Source organism: Phycomyces blakesleeanus, assembly GCF_001638985.1.
Source record: "Phycomyces blakesleeanus NRRL 1555(-) unplaced genomic scaffold PHYBLscaffold_10, whole genome shotgun sequence".
NCBI classification, from domain to species: domain Eukaryota; kingdom Fungi; phylum Mucoromycota; class Mucoromycetes; order Mucorales; family Phycomycetaceae; genus Phycomyces; species Phycomyces blakesleeanus.
In genome coordinates, this window is record NW_017265143.1 from 348,188 (window position 1) to 368,647 (window position 20,460).

Genomic DNA, 20,460 nt, shown 5'->3' on the forward strand with positions numbered 1-20,460 from the left:
ATATATATATATATATATAAATATGAAATTGTAGTACCATTACATCAGTTATCATTATACTCTTTAACCTTTCTTCATTTTCCAAAATACTATGGCTTATACAGCTCACAAAGATTATTCCATAATGAATTTTGAATTAGTTGAAACCCAACATGTATATAATGAATTGTATAGTCCCAACAAAGGTATCGTAATACAATATATCAAATATTCATAAATTCACATTAATCTTTTCTATCAGGCTTCATATAGCTTTCTCTCCCTCTCTCTCTCTTTAGCCTTTTTTTTTAAAAAAAAATAAAACAAAATAAAAACAAAATACTGGTATTTATATTAATAGTAGTTGTAGTTGTAGTTGTAGTGGTAGTGGTAGTAATAGATTAAGACAATCAGCAACATAAATTAATTAATCTTTTGTTGTCATCCTATAAAGTAAATCGAAATCAAAACACTTGTCATGTCTGAGGATTCGAACAACTCTCCTCACTCTATCGATATCATCAACGAAAATATATTTATGGACACGGACCTTTCTGATCACACCATTAATATTACAGACACTGATTCGATAGTTTCAATCGAAACTTTACAACCTGATCTTAATATACACGCATTTTCTGAATCAAATACACACATTGAGCCAATTATACGCGCTGGATCCACACCATACAATCAATCCATTAGCCAAGATGACCCGATTGTACAGTTAGAACAGAATATACAAACGGAACCAACTACACACACTGAACAAACTACATGCATTGAACTAGATACGCGCATCGAGCCAACTACACAAACGGAACCAATTACGCATTCTGAACCAATTACACATGCTGAACCAATTGCCCATGCTGAACCAACTACACATGCTGAACCAACTACGCTTGCTGAACCAAATACACATGCTGAACCAATTGCCCATGCTGAACCAACTACACATGCTGAACCAACTACGCTTGCTGAACCAAATACACATGCTGAACCAACTACGCTTGCTGAACCAAATACACATGCTGAACCAACTACGCTTGCTGAACCAAATACACATGCTGAACCAACTACGCTTGCTGAACCAACTATACGCACTGAATCAACTACACAAACGAAACCAACTGCATACATTGAACCATCTAATCATATCGAGCCAACTGCTCATACTGAACCAGCTACATACATTGAGCCAACTAGTCATATCGAACCAACTAGTCATATCGAACCAACTAGTCATATCGAACCAACTAGTCATATCGAACCAACTAGTCATATCGAACCAACTAGTCATATCGAACCAACTAGTCATATCGAACCAACTATTCATACTGAACCAATCAGTAATACTGAACCAGCTACATGCATTGAACCAACTACCCATACTGAACTAGCTACTCATACTGAACCAGCTACATACATTGAACCAATCACCCATACTGAACTAGCTACTCGTACTGAACCAACTACCCATACTGAATCTGGTACTCATACTGAGCCAACTATCCATAATGAGCCAACTATCCATACTGAGCCAACTATCCATACTGAGCCAACTATCCATACTGAACTAGCTACTCGTACTGAACCAACTACCCATACTGAATCCGGTACTCATACTGAGCCAACTATCCATACTGAGCCAGCCACTCACGCTGAATTAGCTTCTCATGCTGAACCAACTACTCATGCTGAACCAACTACTCATGCTGAATCAACAATGCACACTGAATCAATTACACAAACGGAACCAACTACCCATACTGAACCAGCAATACACACTGAATCAGTTACTCGTACTGAATCAACTACCCGTACTGAACCAACTACGCATACTCAACCAAATATATGCACTGAATCAGCTACGTATAACGGAATGACTCAAACTGATTCAAGTGAACACACTAAACCAACTGCGCATACTGATTCAAATGCATACAGCGAAAGAGCTCAAACTGGCCCAATTGAACATACGGAGCCATCCGTCCAAACTGCTTCGCCTTCTCTAACGTCTCAAATTGAGAACACTGGAATAACTCTTCCATTAGAGTCAATTAATCAATTAGAAATAAACACTCAAGATCAGCCAAAAACAAAAATTAAACGACGCGTTAAAGCGAAACCATACGCTGATCTTGCACTACGAACTAAATTTAAATTACGCACCCGAGTTAATTTGCGCACTGGATCTGAACCAAGTATTCGAGTCGAACCAAATACACAAACTGAACAATATATGCAAACTGAATCAAGTATTCAACCTGAACCAAATACACAGACTGAACCAAATACACAGACTAAACCAAGTACAGAAGCCGCACCAAATTCACAGACTGAACCAAGTTTTCAAGCTGAACTGGGTGCTCAAGTTGAACCAAAAGCTAAAACCAAAAAAAGTACTACAGCTAAAAAAAATACTACAGCTAAAATACGTACACCAGCTAAAATACGCGCTCCAGCTAAACCACGCGCTCCAACTAAACCACGCGCTCCAACTAAACCACGCGCTCCAACTAAACCACGCGCTCCAGCTAAAAAAAATGCTCCAATTGAACTAAGTACTCAAGCCGAGTCAAGTATTCAAGCCGAGTTAAGTACTCAAGCTGAGTCAAGTACTCAATTCGAGTCAAATATTCAAGTCGAGTCAAGTGCTCAAACCGTGTCAAGCTCTAGAGCCGAGTCAAGTGCTCGAGATGGATCAAGCACTTCTACTACTGAAAATTCAGTCCATACTATTTTACCATGGTGCCTTATTGAATCCGATCCAGGTATAAATAAATATAAGAAAATGAAAGTTGGGCTCATCTCAAATTAACCATTTTAACATTATATATACTTATATACTTATTAACTCTGACAACACCAGCCATTTTCACCTCCATGATAAACAAATATGGTGTAAATGACATTGTTGTCCAAGAAGTATTTGATATTGACTCTAATATATTTACCGCAAAAAGGTAAGCTAATGGACCACAATTTATTTATTACTCAAACACACAAAACTAACATTTCTCTTATTTCTCTAGTCCAGAAGAACAACAGAATGTTCATGGGTTTATTTTTGCATGGCCCTATCAAGAAGAACCGTTACCTAATAACCATTCTACGCATGATTCTGATTCTGAGGAAGTCTTTTATTCCTGCCAAGTATGTACACGTTAAAAATTGACAAATGTTTCTATCTCTCTATTACGCTGCTTTAAATACCCATTTTCATTCATTCATGGATTCATTATTTTTAGGTTATTACAAATGCTTGTGCCACGTTGGCTCTTTTGGGCGTTTTACTCAACTGTGATAAAGAAGTTGATATTGGTGAAACACTAACTATGTTTAAAAATTTTACCAAAGGGTTCGATCCAGTGGTAAGTGTTTAGTAGGATGGGCAGATTATATTACATAAAAATATTATTATTATTATTATTCCTCGTCTGAATGAATGTATATATATAATAGAATACGGGTTTAGCCATCGGTAGCCACCCTTTATTGCGCGACACACACAATAGCTTTGCATGGTAAGAAACAAGAAAATAAGGAATGAAAAAAGAGTTGTTTTTTGTTCTTCAAGGCTCATGTTCGATTTCGATAGTGAAGAAGACAAGGAAGCCGCAATAGCCTCTGCCAGGGGTATTTCCAAAGAAAACGATTATGAAGAGAATGGAGACTATATCAATGAAGATATTTTTCATTTTGTAAGCTACATTTACAAAAACGGGTATATTTGGGAATTAGACGGTCTGAAGAGAGCCCCTGTTAAACTCGGTAAGCCTTTATTTTTTATTTTTACTTTATATTTACTTTGTGGTGGCTAATAAAGTACATTATGTTTAGTGAAATGTACTCTAAGTAATTGGAATGAGACAGTCAAACCAATCTTACAAGAGCGAATGAGAAGGTAATTTTGTGTATGTTAGTGAAAATTAGATGTCATATTAATACGTGTGTCTGCGTGTGTGTTCTTTTCTATCTAAAAAAATAGTACGGGCGAAAGCCAAATTTCATATAACCTGATGGCAGTTATATCCGATCCACTCAAGGCCTTGAGAGAATCAATTACAGACTTAAATGACTTGGTTGAAGCATATGATCACGAAATTTCCGAACAAGAATCAAGATCCCAGGATCTTCGTTCAAAAGTCTTGGGGAAAAGATCAAGACTTGTTGAAGATTACAGAATTGAAATAAAAAGAAATATGCTTGGGTTTTTAAGAAACAGGCAAGAAAATCACAAGGAAAAGAGACGTAATCTGGAAAAAGATTTGGAGATGGGAGAAGCAGAAAAAGAGAAGGAGGAGGTAAGTCTATCATGTAAAAAAGAAAACCTTTTTATTAACTGCGTGTGTGTGGTTTTTTTTTGTCTAGGCTAATAACCTTCGTCTTGATCATGACTACGGTCCGTTCCTTAGAGCTCTTTTTCAAAAGATGGAAGAAAAAGAGCTGCTTGTAAAGATGCTTCAAGAAAAATAGTTTTTGGTTTATTTTATTTTGTTTTATTTTATATGTTATGCTATTAAAAGACGTTGTAATATTACAGTGTCGTGAACTATTCTATTAACATTTACAGCAACAGTATTTTTCTATATGTAAAGCAAATAACAGTGTTTTACAATAACTATAATGTATAGACAACCTTCTGTTATGCATACATATACATTTTTTAATATATCTTATGTGCTACCCTATTCTTCACGTAATACCAAGATTCAGACTTTCAACATTACTGCTCATTATAATTTTTTTAAAAATTTTAATTATCTTGGACGTACGGATTAGTTAAATATTTAATCAGAGAATAAATTTATAAAATGGTTGAATGAAGTAGCTAAAAAAAGCGTAGAGATTTGAGTTTGTCATCAGCGCTATGATCTTAAAACAAATCGTACTTTTATTTGATAGTATCTCAAAGAACCTGTAAATGTAAAAGTAAAGAAGATATCGATAGATTTAAAAATGGCAATTTCGCTATTTCTACCATCTAAGGAAGCGTGTTAAATGTCCGACAGTAAAAGTGATGTGCCCCAAAAATTACTCTTATTATGCGGGGACAGATTCCGTAATTACAGTAGAAAGTGCTATCAAAAGAATATAGAGTATTTTATATGATTGAGCAGTACATTATATACATGTACTTATAAACTCGATGGTACCTTTGTATCTCTAGAACACAACATTAATGTTATCTCCTATATACCCACACACGGGTGCTATTAAGGATCCAGAGTTTTATGCAGCAACTACCACAGGCCCTTTTATTTCAATTAATTTACTGGGCCAAATATGTGTATTTGTATTATACAATTCCCATACTTTTTTATCCTCAATGCACAAAGTCTTAGAGTTCTTCTCTGATATAAGCCGGCGCACCTTTATTTCTTTCTCTTAAGACTCGTTACAAACCTCTCGTTTCTCTTGAGATTTATAACTCTATAGAATATCGTCAGAACTTCAGTACAATCATACTGCACTTCTTTATTAAACTCAAACCAATTCCAGAAAGAAATATTACAGACGAGTGTGGTGGTACCTAACACACACACACAGTTTTTTTTTAAAGAACGTCAATCGTCACTTGAACTACTTTAACGGAGTTGAGTTTCACGAGTTCCTTTTCGGTGAAGAGGACCAAAGTAAATGGAGTCTTCCATCTACTTTACGCATCTCTTGCATCCTTTCATCGCTGACGTGTGCCCCTTCAAAAAAAAATTAAGGGGAAAGATGCGTGACTATTTTCATATGCATGTGACTACTAGAGCTAAAGACTATGAAAAAAAAGCAAAAAGTAAACAAAAAAGGACGCAAAAAACAGAAAAAGACGAGCGACAACGATGCGAAACCTTATTTACCATCAGAAACTACAATTCTGCTCATGCGAATAGCTCATTATCTTATATATAACTCTCATCATATCTTTGCAGAAATGAGTTTGCCAGAACATTGCGCATTAAAGATCAATTCCCTAGTTTTCTCATTCAGCCTGACGTCCAATGTTGATTCGCGCATCCTTTTAACAGCCACTCATGATAGAAAGCAAGAGTTTTTAGGGTAAAAACCAGAATGCACACGCGTTTAAAAATTGTTAAAGTCTTGAAAGTACTTGGTATATATATGTACAGTCGATATCTGATTGATTTCTTAGAAATATAAAAGAGTTTTGACTATTACAAGAATAATATCTTAATTCTTATATATGGTACTAAAAAGTGTGTATACTTTTTAATATTGAACAATACAAGATACAGAAAAACACAAGAGAAAGGCCTCTTAAAAAGACTTGCTTTTATTTTATAGGATTTAGTAAAGTCTTCTAGAAGGAAATCGCTCTGTCAACATATCTGTTTTACACGCTTGATGGTTATTTTCTTTCTTGAGCCTCGATCTCTCCAAGCTGTTTGAACGTCGGGGTTTATTATATTTTGCAGGAAAGCACTTTGGTTTAGGTTACCGTATGGAAATCATTCGCAGACCTTCAAAGCACAAAGATCCAAGAGAACACATATACACACTGAATGAATCTAATATTTCTGTAATAACATTCACAGATCTTCAGAATATAATTACTTAAAAGCATTTTAAAAATAAAAAGGGTTTTATGCGATGGTCCGAATAAACAGGTCTATTTTTTATGAGCTTCGAGATTGTATTGTGTGTTCATTGAAGGTTATAATAGTGTTCGGATCGCTCAAAGGTTAGTTAAATTGGTTTATATAATATAAATGCACATTGAATATTATTGAATTTACCGGTGAAATGAAAAGTGTAATAAAAAAAGGGCATTTTGATCAAAATGGCAAATCAAATCTTGAAATTCAGCTATAACTCTATATCGGTTAAGTCAAGCTACTTTTTATATATAAGCAACCTGGTGGAGTACATTATGATCCATCATTCAGATGTTGTTTGACATTGATTGCATAAATACCAGACAAAATATCTCATTTTTTCACTCTAAAAAAAACAATTTACTAATAAGATTTTGAATATTTACACCATATAAGCATATTTGATCCAAAAGTTCTCTCAGGGTATTCACCTAAAAAAATCGGATATTTTTGTTTTTTTTTTGCTACCAAGTAAAATTGTTGAGCAAATTGATCCATGATCTCTAGTGTTTATTTGACTAGCAACAGACCAATATTCGTGGAGATATCAAGAAATGTAAAAATGGCAATTTCGATATTTACACCACGTAAGCGTGTTTGCTCCAAAAGTTACCCAGGACATACACCTAAAAAAATCAAATGGTTGTGTTTTTGTTTATTAAGTAAAGTTGTGTACTAAATAATGAGATGATGCTAAGTGTCTGTTTGACCAACAGCAGACCAATATTGATGAAGATATCGAGAGATGAAAAATGACAATATTGATATTTACATCTTAAACGATATTTGTAAATGTCCGTCAATAAAAGGTTGGTGTATTCACAAAAAATGATTCGCATTATATGATGGACAGACTCTATAGTTTCTTTTGCACAGAGTATTATCAGAACAGTAGTGATGTTTGTAAGAATAAAGCATTTAATTATGTATATATATATTTTCTTATAGATTTTTTATTTTTGCATTTGAATTTTACTATATTTCATATGAGCAACAACAGAAATAACAACGGCAATACTTCTTAGAAGAAAAACGTATTTTACAAATAAAGTACATTGTAATCAAAATATGGGAATATATATGCTTAATATTTGATATATGTGTATATTGTAGCCTTAGGTTTTTTTATTATTATTATTATGAGCATTATATTAACAAATAATAGTAATTAGCAGAGAACGAACTAAAAGGCTCTAAAATAAATCACCATGTTGCGATTTTACTGTATTTATTTTTGGTAGACAGCTTCATATACTTGTTTCAAGACAAATTTCTTGAGAATAAGTTTCGAGCTTTATTTTTGTGGGTGAAGCATATTTACTAAATGATGCTTTTGAAAGTAATGAATTTCCTAAAACTATTATTGCTCTTTTGAAAATTGAACACGCAAGTATATATGTATGTGTAATAAAGGATATGGATAAAGATGCCGTATATTTTCTCCAACTGTAGTTGTAATTTGTAATTCTGCTGCTATTTCCTTAAATAACATTTACACTTGCACTCACTGTTGATTGCCAAACTATTATTAAATTCTTTGATGAATAGTTTTTCTTGGATATTTAATATGTTGACAGATATTGCAAATACAATCCAATTTAGATATTGCAAATTATGTTACTTTATATGGAAAATGCACGGGCATCTGTACGATCCTTCTCTCTCTTTGTCTTTCACTTGTTGCCATTTGTGCTCAGATATGAAAAAATATTTTAATTTGTAGTGCAATATTAATTATCGTGATTATCAAAACATAAACCAAGAAGAAAAAAAGGTCATTTTCTCTAAATGAATGAATTTATGAATGAATAAACGAGAGTGATATTCTGTAAAATTCCAAGAAAAACAAGGGTTGATTGAATTATAACTACCTTACGTATTATTGCACCAGCTATTAAACATAATTAATTTTTATGAGCCAAAATAACTCTTTTCTTGGAATTCATATACCTTTTCAATAGAAATGACTTGTATTAAGGTCAGCTAGATTAGTTGTTTCGGGTGTGCGACCAAACTACATTTTATTCTCTTTACATATTCACTTGAATACTCAAGATAGGAGCTGTATTTTATCTTTAAAAATCTTTGTGTACCATTTGAAGAGAATCAGAATTACGGAAATAAAAAGGGAATTCACGTTTGTTAGGAATAATTATGTGAATTCCACCTACTGATTTTGCTGCTGTGTAAATGTGGCTAATATAAATAAGTAATTAGATAAATCAAACGGTTCCTTCCAATGTACCCCCCCAAAATGAGGATTTATTTCGGAGGTAGCGGATAAGTATAGCCATAATCGTCAATAGACCCGGCCCAAATATCTATGCTTGGCGCTCACTACAAAATAAAATAAAAAAGTAACTTTCCGTATAATCGGACATTTCTCTCTTACTCTCTTATATTATATTATATTATATTATATTATATTATATATTTTATTTATATAATCAAGTTTAAAATTTTGTAATTATTCTTATTTGTTGAGATCGAATGGCTTTGTGTAGATTAAATGAACACAGCAGGATTGATCTTATTTTATTCGCTTTATTCAATTTATTAAAATTTGCTCAATTTTTACTACCTGTATGCCTTTTTCCTTTTTCATCTTATTTTGGCTTGGAAATCTATTATGTATATTGTATAAAGAGGTTCATAGATGAGTTTCCTTGTAGATAAAGAAGTTTTATGTATTAATTTATTACAAGCATTAAAGAAATATGTTGTCTTACCCTTTCGGATTAAAGTTTTTCTTTTATGATATAATAAAGAATGTCTATCCAGATCGCAGTTTAGTTTATTTCTTACATATAAATAGCAGTAAAATTGTGCTTTGTACTAGGGAAAGATATATTACACTCAACATCTCGACTATGGCACCACTTTGACAATGATGGTTGTACCATGATCGTCATAGATAAAATAAGAAAAATAATAAAACAACAGAATAAAAATAAATGTTAACAGCATCTTTCTTAGTAATAACATTTGGATATCAAGAATAAGTATTATGCTATCTTATATTGCTCTTCCTTTAATAGCCACTCTACACACTCTCATTGACCCGAGATTTCTTCCAGAATCCCTTATTGTTTTTTTTACAGAAGAACAAGAACAAGGAAGCAGGATACGATGGTCTGTTTCACTTGTGTAAAATTAATGTAAAATTAATGTAAAATAAAATAAAAGCCAAGATAATAAGAATATATAAATTAGCCGTAGATAAGCGGGTTGAAAATAAATAAATATAGTAATATATAATATAAATACATATAAATACATATACATAAAGGAAGAGGGGAAGAAGTGTTTGTAATTTTCTAGATTAGCTGGAGATCTATATGTTTTTTTTTTCGTATTGATACTATTGTCCATTTGTTTGGTGGCTTTTAGAGCCATTATATTTTTATTATCTTGACATATAATAGTATAAGACTTTTGTCTGTAAAGATCACTGTCTATCTATAATGTATAATGTACCCAAGACAAAACATAAAGTTTAAAAATTAAAATTTATGTGATATTTGAAACACGTAGGTTTAATTGTATAAATAATTGAAACAAATAAAGAAGAATAAGAAGAAAAAAAAAAGAAAAATTTCTTATATTTATAATATATATGTATATATGTACTTTAGCATTAATAAAATATAGTTTTGCAAAATAGCTTTATTTATACCAATTCACTGTAGGCTGTGCAGCCGTCAAGCAAAGGTGTGATCACCATATTGCCTTTGTTAGCCTATTTGTCCCTCCTTTGAGTTACGTCTTCAAACTTTAGCAATTAATGAAAAAAAAAAGAAAAAAAAGAAAAAAGGAAAAAAAAATGAAAAAAAGAGAATGAGAAAGTTTTTTACATTATTCTCATCATCATGGCATCTAAATTACCCTCATCAATCTTGGGCAACATTGCAAACAACCTCATTACCAGAGACAAACTTCAAGCCTCAATCGTTTGCAAATCGTGGCGAACTCCATTTCAAGATTCCTTGTGGAAAGAAATTACCCTCACAAGTAACTCTCAAATAGCCGAAATTTGTGATAGATCTAATCCGCGCCACAAAATATACCAAAAGAATGGACATCTTGTACGCAGACTATATAGCGGATGGTACATATCCATAAAAGATGTTCAACTATATATCTTACAAAGATCCTTTCAAAACCTCACCCATCTTCACATCCAAGGCGACACTCTCACTAGAAATGATTTTGGAAGAGAAGCAGATTGGGGGCTTTGGAAAGGATTGGAAGAGTTTGAGATCAGTGCACCTAGACTCGGCTCAAACAACGACATCGAGTACCTCTTTAGTATCCTATCTTTCTTCCCGGGACTAAAGAAATTCACGATGACAGAAAGCTACTGTCACAATTCTGAAGGCTATTCATGGAGACACATGGAGATCATACATGAACTTTTGCCCAAACTCGAAGAGCTACACATAGACATCCCCTTGACAGAAATATCTGCAGAGGATATAAAACTATTCAAAACGATCGTATTACCCACCAGAATTACCAAGCTGACAGTCGCTGCCCAAAATATTCGGTTTGAGTGGATATACTACTTCTCTATTAAATACCGCAACATCCACACACTCACATGGAACAATTCTATCGAAAAAGAAAGCGCAACCTATGAAACTCGGTCAGAAGCCAGAGCACTCGTTTCCGAAGTTAAAACCATCTTTCCAAATCTCAAACACGCTTATTTTGAAGGCAATGGATCAAGAGCAGACTCAGAGCACCTCTCAATACGTCAAACTCTGGCCCATGCTGGCGTTTTCTTCAAGTCCTTATACTACAACGTACGTTGGGACTTTGACAAACCTGAGCTGGTCGAAAAGTTCTTCATCGACTGTCTGTACTACTTTACGTCAACAATAGAGAACTTTACGCTTATATCCACAAATAGCTTCAGGGACGTCTGCAAGGTCCCAATGACAATCATCAGATGCCCTGTTCTGACAAATCTAAACCTCATTCTTCCCGAAAGCTTTGTAGCATTCGACCACCTTCTTGATCAATGCACCTCTCTAAAGAATCTCAAATTAAGCCTCCGGGAAATTTTCATCAGTCCAGGTGCATCTCTTACCCCGCCCGAACATGGTCTAAAGTCACTCTTTTTTATCGAGGCACGGACCACCCCCAGATTATTTACCTATATTTCGTTACGTTGCAGACGACTGACAAGTATGCGATTGGACGGCTTAAAAGTGATTGGACGCATTGACAAAGATACTGGAACTCTCCGGTTGGATATGTCCCACACAAAACTTGAATTCTTGCTTCTCAGCTGCATCAGATTCTACTCGCTTCCGTCTCCACCTCCATCATCACTATCACATCTGTCACAATCACAATCACAATCACAATCACCACCTTCATTATCATCACCAGCAGCAGCAGTAGCAGCAGCGGCATCCTTATCATCCTTATCATTATTATCATTATTAGCATTATCACCATTATCACCACAAAACAGTAAAGATGACGAAACAAATAGCGAGGAAGATGCAGTCATGATTAATCTACTAGCGATAGAGCAAACAGGTCATATTCATTCCATTGACTTTGACAGCAAGATGTGTATTCCTACTAGCCAAAGTGCAATTTCCCTGCTTCAGGATAATTTTCAAGTCTGGTTCCATTACTACCTCGGAAACACCCCTACTGGTCTAAGTGGGATGATGCAAAGACTCGATCCAAAACAAAGCAAGTATGCTCAAACGTACTTTAGATCGTTTCAGCACAAAAATGACTCTGGCTTAGAGCCTTCACACATCACACGTGGGGACTATGAGTGGGGACCGAAGAATATGTGGAAGAATGATCTCAATCGAGGATGTGCAAAATGGTACTTTGATTCTGTGGACAGGTACCGCGTCAAGGGTTTTGAAGAGAATATTGAGCATGATTCGTATACATTATCTACAATGGATACCGTAGACTATTAAACTACATCATCTTGACTCATAAAAACCAAATCAAACCAAACCAAACACAGCACAGCACAGAATAGCACAGCACAGAATAGCACAGCACAGAATAGCATAGCATAGCATAGCATAGCATAGTATAGCACACCAAACAAAAAAGCAAGAAAAAGTTGATTAAATGATTTTTATTATTATTATTATTATCATTATTATTATTATAATTATTAAAGCCAAATATTAAAGTATTAAAGTTATTATAAAAGAAAGAAAGAAGAAGTATGTATATATTATGTGTATGTATATATGTATGTGTATGTGTATGTGTATGTATATATGTATATGTGTATGTACCTATATTTATATAATGCTATTATATATAGTCAATGTCCCATTTGAACCCTTTGAGAAGATATCTTTCTATGGATGAGCATCTGACAGATACATAGCCTCGATGAAGATCTCGAGTCCATGAATCTCCCATAGCTCCCCGTTCGTGATATGACATCCCTGATTCTGGTTTTCTGTACTTTGCAATGTTATTTTGAAACGAGTCAAAGTATCTTTTGGCGTAGGTAGCTTGTTCATTGGTCAAAGTTCGCAAGTACGTATCCAGATATGTGCGGGCATAACCATGCTTGGGATAGCTTTGGAATTGATGAATCCAGATTGGCTTTGAATTGGGTACGGGGTGATAGATACCAGATATCTCGACGCCTGCATCAAGACTACCTTCCAGTTCAGGAGTAATGCTTGGTTTGTCAAGAACAATAAAGTTGATTGCGGTATCATAAGTACAGTTGGCTCCAGATGATTGATAGAATGTTACGTCCGTAAAATCCAGAGTTTTAAGAGATACGTTGGAGATATCGATGGTCAAATTCCCGGTTTCTTGTAAGATTGATCCTCGAACCTTGATACTTCTCAATGAAAGATTCTTCAATTGCCGACATCGTAAAGAGATATAATTAAGCGATTCTGAACTGAGACTTGCGTGCTCAAACTTCACTGATTCCAGTCCGTGCAGGGAGATAGTATCTGACGTTCTTTGTGATACAACAATGTTCTCTGAAGATAATCTCAGGGTTTTCAGGGCAGGACAACGATCCAGAATCCGATCCAACCAGATTGAGCCCCAGCTTGAATAAAGATTCAGCTCAACTAGATTTGTCCAGAAAGTGAGGTCAACTAGAGGCATCCATTGACTTGAATAGTCATAGCATTTTAAGGTGAGCGTCTCAAGGGTTGATACGTTTGCATCAATAAATTTGTAGACGACATCTTCTGGTGTTTGCTGTGAGACTAAAAATATATATTCATAAAAAAAAAGAATAGAGAGAATTAGAAAAAAATTAAATAAAAATAAAAGGTGTGGTAGAAAGCACTGTGGGTACGTTATATATATATTCTACTCTAAAACAACCCCTAAAGCCCTGATTTTTTTTTGGAAAATTTTCGCCCCAAAAAATGCCCCTCCTCCTATTCCTCTTCTTCCTTTACTTATTCTTATTTCTCTTCTATTAATTGTGTTATATTACCATATTGCGAGTTGCTTTTAGACTCTGCAGTGTATTCGATATTCTTCAATTTTAGGCCGTGCTCATAAAGTAATTTACAGAGTACTCCGTGTGGGTATTCGTTGTTTTCGCATTCTTTAATTGAGATTGTTTCAAGACGGGGAAATATATTTGACAGCTTTGAAAGCAACAATCTGTCGGTTCCATAGTCTGCGTATGTTGTGTCAGGATTTGCTGCAATGTTGCATCTGAATGTGTGTAGGTTGGGATATTTGGAAGCAAAGTAGTACAACCATGGGATATCGATTGACTCATAAAAGAAATTCGCAGTCGTCAAATTGTTTGCTGGCGAGATCGTATCGATCTCTTCAATGTCTTCTGGGTATATTGACTCAAATGCGACATCCATCTGCAGATATTCGAGCTGAGGAAGGTAGGTGTGTATGACTTCAAGAGCTTGCCATCTATATGGAATATTTCCGCTTCCATAATCTTCTGTGATATGTAGTTTCCTGAGATGTGGCAAGAGTGACAAAGCGTAGAGCATTTCTTCCATGTCGTCGTCAGATTCCATTCGTTGCTTGTAGATTTCTAGATCTACCAATGATGACCAGAGACTCCAATCAGCGTTGGTCTCGGATATATCCAAGCTCTGAGATACGGTTGGTATTTTGAGGTGTTTGATATTGTTAAAAAGGGATTGTATAGTATGGAGTTGTTTGTCGTTTATGTTGAGTCTTGTCCCAAGGGTCAAGCTGGTGACAAGGCTTCCAAATTTCTGATAGCAGCTTGGGTTGGTGGTTGATACTCTGCAAATAGTGTTGAGTGTCTGTTTGTCGCTGATAGTGATAGAGTCCCACATGGACTCTTGGAATGGTGAAGTCCATGCTTTACAGACTGTGGTGCAGTTGAGTTTATCTTGAGTGGTCAAGACTCCCGCAATCTCCAAAAGAATTTCGAATGGTAATGTTGACATGTTTGCAAAAGAGCAATAGAGTTAATTATTGTCTAGCTTTTTTTTTTCTTCCTTTTCTTCTTTATTTCGATTAGAATGAATTTTAACTATTTTATTCAATACAACAGAAACACAAGAAGTCCAATAAAGGCAATTGGCCTGTAAAAAGGCACACCAACTGGGGTTTAATTACCAATTGTGAGCTGAGTAAGACCAAAGATGAATTACAGCGCAATTCCTATTGGACTGCTTTATTTTACGGTTATTGCTTTCTGCCCTCTTTTTACCACAATACTTGTGCCAAAATGTTCTGTTTGAATAGCTTTCCACAATGCATCATGTGCCTTCGTGGATATTATCCCAATATGTATGTGTCTTAAATGGAAATTATTTCTCGTTTTGGATATCAAAAATTCAGAATATAGCCTGACCACACTTGCTTAGTATGACCCCTTTCTAGTATTACAGTACCTCCACCGCCAATTGAACAATCCTTTTTTTTATTCTTTTTTTTTTTGCTGAAAATAGCAAGTAGTTGGATAATAGAGAGATAAAAAAGCATTTCATTTTTCAGTAGTTTGGTCCAAAAGAAGGAATCTATTTGCCCACATGTTTGAAAATAAATTGGTCATTTCATAAAAGTACATTTGGTCATACTCATCGTTTACAGCTCATTTTAGACTGCATTGTGTTGGTTTTCTTATAGCAAATGATATAGAGTATGTTTAATATGGTAGCAGAAGTGTGTCCTTAAACGTTACGGCAATGAAAGGAAATTCTTAGTGTTGAATGAAATGCTTATCTACCCAACAAATTGACTTTTTCCACACCTTCGTCTTAACACGCTGTCCATATCATTTTGCATTTGTTTTTGTCCAAGAACTTCTTCTACAAAGCTGAAATATTTACTCTTAGTGATTTGTATAGGTGTAACTGAAATAGAACCTTGTCCAATGCGCTGTTTCTTGGATATTTTTTTTGTGGAATATATACAATGTTGTGCATACTTTGCGACACGTTGTTGGACAGGCGAGTAGGCAGAAGTATTGTTATTGACACCTTTTTGATTTTATTGAGTCATTATCGTATTGTAGAATAATTCAATATCCGTTTCCTAGACTACTCTGGTGTTCAGCTCATTTGTAATCTTTGTTGTAACTCTGGATTAGCATATTCTTCTAATGCAGTAATATGCTTTTATTTCTGTGTCATGAAATGGACCAATGCAAGCATATCTGATAATGTACTTGCTTGGAAGCATTTGACTATAGAGTTACTTATAGACCAAGATCTTTTTCTTATTTTTTTTTTGCCCACAATAGACTGTTCAACTCATAGAATGATTGTTTATTAGCCTTTGTAAAGCTTTCGTCTTAGATCTCTTTGCACAAAAACCAATCAGTATTAATAATTACCAATATTATTGGAGGCGAACATGTACCATACAAATATTCAAATGATAGTCCATTGCCCTTGCAATAAAATTACCCGAAACCAACTTTTGAGCTTCTACTATAACAGGCGTCAGATTCTTGACAAAAGCACTAATTATTGAAATAATATGCAATAACTTACAGCCTTTTACTATCCTTGTATTGTGGATACTGGTATTTATGACTCATTACTAGTTATGGAATCTTACATTTTACAAGCGTCTCTTGTCAGAAGGCTTATTCCAGGTGACGAAAAGCCCAGTAATTCTCGGTTGTCCTCCATACGAAGGTCGCATGTTATGAAGTTTTTGAGAGGTGAACTTATCAGGAATAATCTGATGAAGCCGAGGTCGAATAGATAACGAATCAATGAAGAGATGTCACTGTGCTATACGAATGTCGTATGGAATACGAAGTTTCTAGAACTATATCCAAAACTATTACGAATAATACATTCCAACCAGAAGTATACAAGGATTTCCATTAGCCATTGCGATTTTAGTGTTCCTATACCTCCAGGGTATATTTATTTTAACTTTTATCATTGGTTTTCCATGGGTCTTACATGATAGACACAATAAAGAAAGCGGTATATTATCTTAGGTACTACCATTATCAGCGAGTTCAAAAAGAGCTTGTAGGTTTGGGCTTATAACAAAAGGTCCATGTGCAAGTTGGGATTCGCTTCCAATGATATTTGGTAATTAATACTGATGGGTTTTTGAGGAGACTACTAAAAAACACACAAACAAAAGCTTTATAAAGGCTAATAAACAGTCATTCTATAAGTTGAACTGTCTATTGTGGGCAAAAAAAATAAGAAAAAGATCTTGGTCTATAAGTAACTCTATAGTCAAATGCTTCCAAGCAAGTACATTATCAGATATGCTTGCATTGGTCCATTTCATGACACAGAAATAAAAGCATATTACTGCATTAGAAGAATATGCTAATCCAGAGTTACAACAAAGATTACAAATGAGCTGAACACCAGAGTAGTCTAGGAAACGGATATTGAATTATTCTACAATACGATAATGACTCAATAAAATCAAAAAGGTGTCAATAACAATACTTCTGCCTACTCGCCTGTCCAACAACGTGTCGCAAAGTATGCACAACATTGTATATATTCCACAAAAAAAATATCCAAGAAACAGCGCATTGGACAAGGTTCTATTTCAGTTACACCTATACAAATCACTAAGAGTAAATATTTCAGCTTTGTAGAAGAAGTTCTTGGACAAAAACAAATGCAAAATGATATGGACAGCGTGTTAAGACGAAGGTGTGGAAAAAGTCAATTTGTTTGGTAGATAAGCATTTCATTCAACACTAAGAATTTCCTTTCATTGCCGTAACGTTTAAGGACACACTTCTGCTACCATATTAAACATACTCTATATCATTTGCTATAAGAAAACCAACACAATGCAGTCTAAAATGAGCTGTAAACGATGAATACGATTGATTTATTTTCAAACATGTGAGCAAATAGATTCCTTCTTTAGGACCAAACTACTGAAAAATGAAATGCGTTTTTCTTTATCTCTCTATTATCCAACTAATATCCTCAACCACGAAAAGCACAGAAATAAGCAAGTACATCCAAACTATATACTGCATGCACCATTTGTACCAATGTTTCGCACACGAAAAAAAATTCAGACATTGATAAAAATAATTATCAAACATAGAAAAATTAAAACAAAAAAATAAGCACATGACTAGTAGAAAATTTCAAATACCTTTATTGTTTTTGCCTTTGTCATTATCAATCTTACATTAAGAACAAATATGAAATCCAAGAACTTGAAGCATGTATAATAGAGTACTTTACTCAAAGCTCTTTAATGTTCCAGTGGCTGTTTATTGTTCGTATTCGAAGAGGTTTTCTTTTTTATTCTTTTCTTTCGAATTACAGGTCAATTTAGCACTATCCCACACTTTGTCCACTTTAAAAATATGGATTTTATTTTTATTTTTGTCTGAAATTTAGTATTATTATTTTTTTATGTGCGAAACATTAGTACAAATAGTGTATTTGATATCCAAAAGGAGAAGTAATTACCATTTAAAGCATGTCCATATGCATATAAATGGTTCTTTTACATTTACATTTACATTTACACACACACACACATATATATATATATATCTGGTTTTCCAATTTTTCGGTTCTGATATCTATTTATTTGTCTATCTATCTATCGGTCTGTCAGTTGGCTTGGCTGTCTGACTGGCTGTCGTTATTACGATCTTGTAGCCAGGAACAGCTATTAAAGGATATACATAAGACAATCCATGACAGCCCTTTTAAAAAATAATCTCAAAATCTACCTATAAAGTAAAAATCATTGTTGATTTGGCAATTTTCATCACTTCAGTAACCATTTACTTAATCTATTCTTTTGCTTACCTTTTTAAGATCTTTGGTGATTTATTGCCTTTTTTCTTATTTTTGCCCACAGGATTTTCTTTCTTTTCTTTTAAATACTACGCTCCGATATTTTGCCGTGAAAAATATAGAAGACTTTATTAGTGATAAACGAGCCACTTTATTATATACATGGCCCTTTTTTGTTCTTCTCAAATAACTCATTTTCTTTCACTATAATTAAATGCTTGCTTTATTAATATCATTAGCAAATATTCCACTCATATCGCTTCTTACCATCTCCAGCGAATATATCAATATATATATATATATAACAATGGCCAAGTCTATCGAACTTGAGGATATACCGCAATTGCATTTTGAAATAAACCATGCTTTATAATACAATTGATATAGAGTGTATTCAATAGTACTCTTATTGCTTTGAGGTCTTCTATTACTATCATAATCTCCTATAATATAGACTCTCCTTCCCTCTATCTTTTTCTTTTTCTATAAATTGTTTATACTACTATATACGAATATAATTTCTCTAGCTTTTTACAGATATAGAGTATAGCCTATAGATAGCATGTTGATATTTGGGAAATTTAGAAATCTAGGAATCTAGGAATCTAGAAACATATATCATTGTTGTACTTTCAATATATTAGTAATTTATTATATGTTTTTCAATACTGAAAAGAAGAAAAGAAGATATCCGGATATAAATCAGTTCACAAGTATGACTCTAGATATCTCCAAGAAAATCCCTTTTTATCTTCGGTCTCTCCGTTATTAGCATAGCATTAAATGAATGTTATCATGTACTATTAAACAAGAGCAGCCCCAAGTATCAATTGATAAGCAACATGCTGATAGAAAAAATCACTTTTAATTATACAATAATCACTATTTTACCTTCACTTTGACTTCTTTTTTAGAAATAGTCATAGGCAAGTTATTGTACCTCTCAATATCTAATCACGCCAGGGATTACAGATATTATGTATTTTGTGTGCATACTTGATACAAAAAGGGAGAGGAGACAATCTTCGTTTATATATTTTATATACACAAACATTTTGGTTACTTCAACGCCATTATAGGCTTACTTTTACTCCCTCTTTAATCTCACCCGGTTATCGATCTCAATCGATAAATTATATATATTGTTATTCAAGGCGCATGCATAAGGTATATCAGGTATGCAGTCTGTTAATGAAATCTACCTCTCCATAAATTCAGTATGGGTGGCATCATACTATAATTACACCATTTTGTTACAGTGAGTGTTGCCTATGGGCTTTGTCATTTGATGTGATGCTTTCAATTCAATGTGTGGGACAGACTTGGAATACCAACTCCATGTAAGTTATTGAAAGAATAGCACTAGCTTCTTTTGGGATGTGCAAAAGCCCTTGTGTCTTCTGTTTATTCTTACTACATGCCCGTAAGGCTTGGATATTCTCATAAACACTTTTAAGAATATTTGTATGTAGTTGTGATATATCATAGCCCCCCTTTTTTTTTAAAAAAAAACATGGCTTAAATTATATAAAAAAGACTTGCAGGATGCTAAATCTGTTTCATATTATGCACTTTATTCATAAATTGTTCAAGGTGTTGGTCACAGATCGAGGGCCGCCGAG

The 20,460-nt window shown here is 34.1% G+C and overlaps 5 protein-coding genes across 5 annotated transcripts; 2 read left to right on the forward strand and 3 right to left on the reverse strand.

The window, feature by feature from the left end:
* Nucleotides 1-2,636: 2,636 nt before the first annotated feature.
* Nucleotides 2,637-6,556, forward strand: PHYBLDRAFT_186881 (hypothetical protein; the record flags this gene model as incomplete). The annotated part of the gene is made up of 13 exons (XM_018439296.1): nt 2,637-2,756; nt 2,855-2,948; nt 3,018-3,138; nt 3,234-3,356; nt 3,448-3,509; nt 3,584-3,756; nt 3,826-3,889; nt 3,974-4,289; nt 4,357-4,437; nt 4,891-4,917; nt 5,549-5,621; nt 5,745-6,036; nt 6,364-6,556. The coding sequence occupies exons 2-13, from the start codon at nt 2,869-2,871 to the stop codon at nt 6,554-6,556; spliced, it is 1,605 nt and encodes a 534-aa protein (XP_018291720.1). The 5' UTR covers nt 2,637-2,756; nt 2,855-2,868.
* Nucleotides 6,557-10,433: 3,877 nt separating this feature from the next.
* On the forward strand, nt 10,434-12,792 carry PHYBLDRAFT_77787 (hypothetical protein). The gene has a single exon (XM_018443297.1). It carries the CDS (start codon nt 10,463-10,465, stop codon nt 12,545-12,547), a length of 2,085 nt encoding a protein of 694 aa, XP_018291721.1. The 5' UTR covers nt 10,434-10,462; the 3' UTR covers nt 12,548-12,792.
* A 107-nt stretch (nt 12,793-12,899) lies between these two features.
* On the reverse strand, nt 12,900-15,019 carry PHYBLDRAFT_64644 (hypothetical protein; the record flags this gene model as incomplete). The annotated part of the gene is made up of 2 exons (XM_018441329.1): nt 12,900-13,828; nt 14,065-15,019. The coding sequence occupies 2 exons, from the start codon at nt 15,017-15,019 to the stop codon at nt 12,900-12,902; spliced, it is 1,884 nt and encodes a 627-aa protein (XP_018291722.1).
* A 781-nt stretch (nt 15,020-15,800) lies between these two features.
* On the reverse strand, nt 15,801-17,044 carry PHYBLDRAFT_64645 (hypothetical protein; the record flags this gene model as incomplete). The annotated part of the gene is made up of 4 exons (XM_018441330.1): nt 15,801-16,057; nt 16,487-16,542; nt 16,641-16,819; nt 16,997-17,044. The coding sequence occupies 4 exons, from the start codon at nt 17,042-17,044 to the stop codon at nt 15,801-15,803; spliced, it is 540 nt and encodes a 179-aa protein (XP_018291723.1).
* A 1,256-nt stretch (nt 17,045-18,300) lies between these two features.
* Nucleotides 18,301-19,762, reverse strand: PHYBLDRAFT_168120 (hypothetical protein; the record flags this gene model as incomplete). Its single annotated transcript, XM_018435802.1, has 4 exons — nt 18,301-18,386; nt 18,503-18,536; nt 19,106-19,321; nt 19,730-19,762. 4 exons carry the CDS (start codon nt 19,760-19,762, stop codon nt 18,301-18,303), a joined length of 369 nt encoding a protein of 122 aa, XP_018291724.1.
* Between the last annotated feature and the right edge of the window lie 698 nt (nt 19,763-20,460).

Coding starts and splice junctions, on each gene's coding strand:
- PHYBLDRAFT_77787 (XM_018443297.1), top strand. CDS start 10,463: ATGGCATCTAAATTACCCTCATCAATCTTGGGCAACATTGCAAACAAC.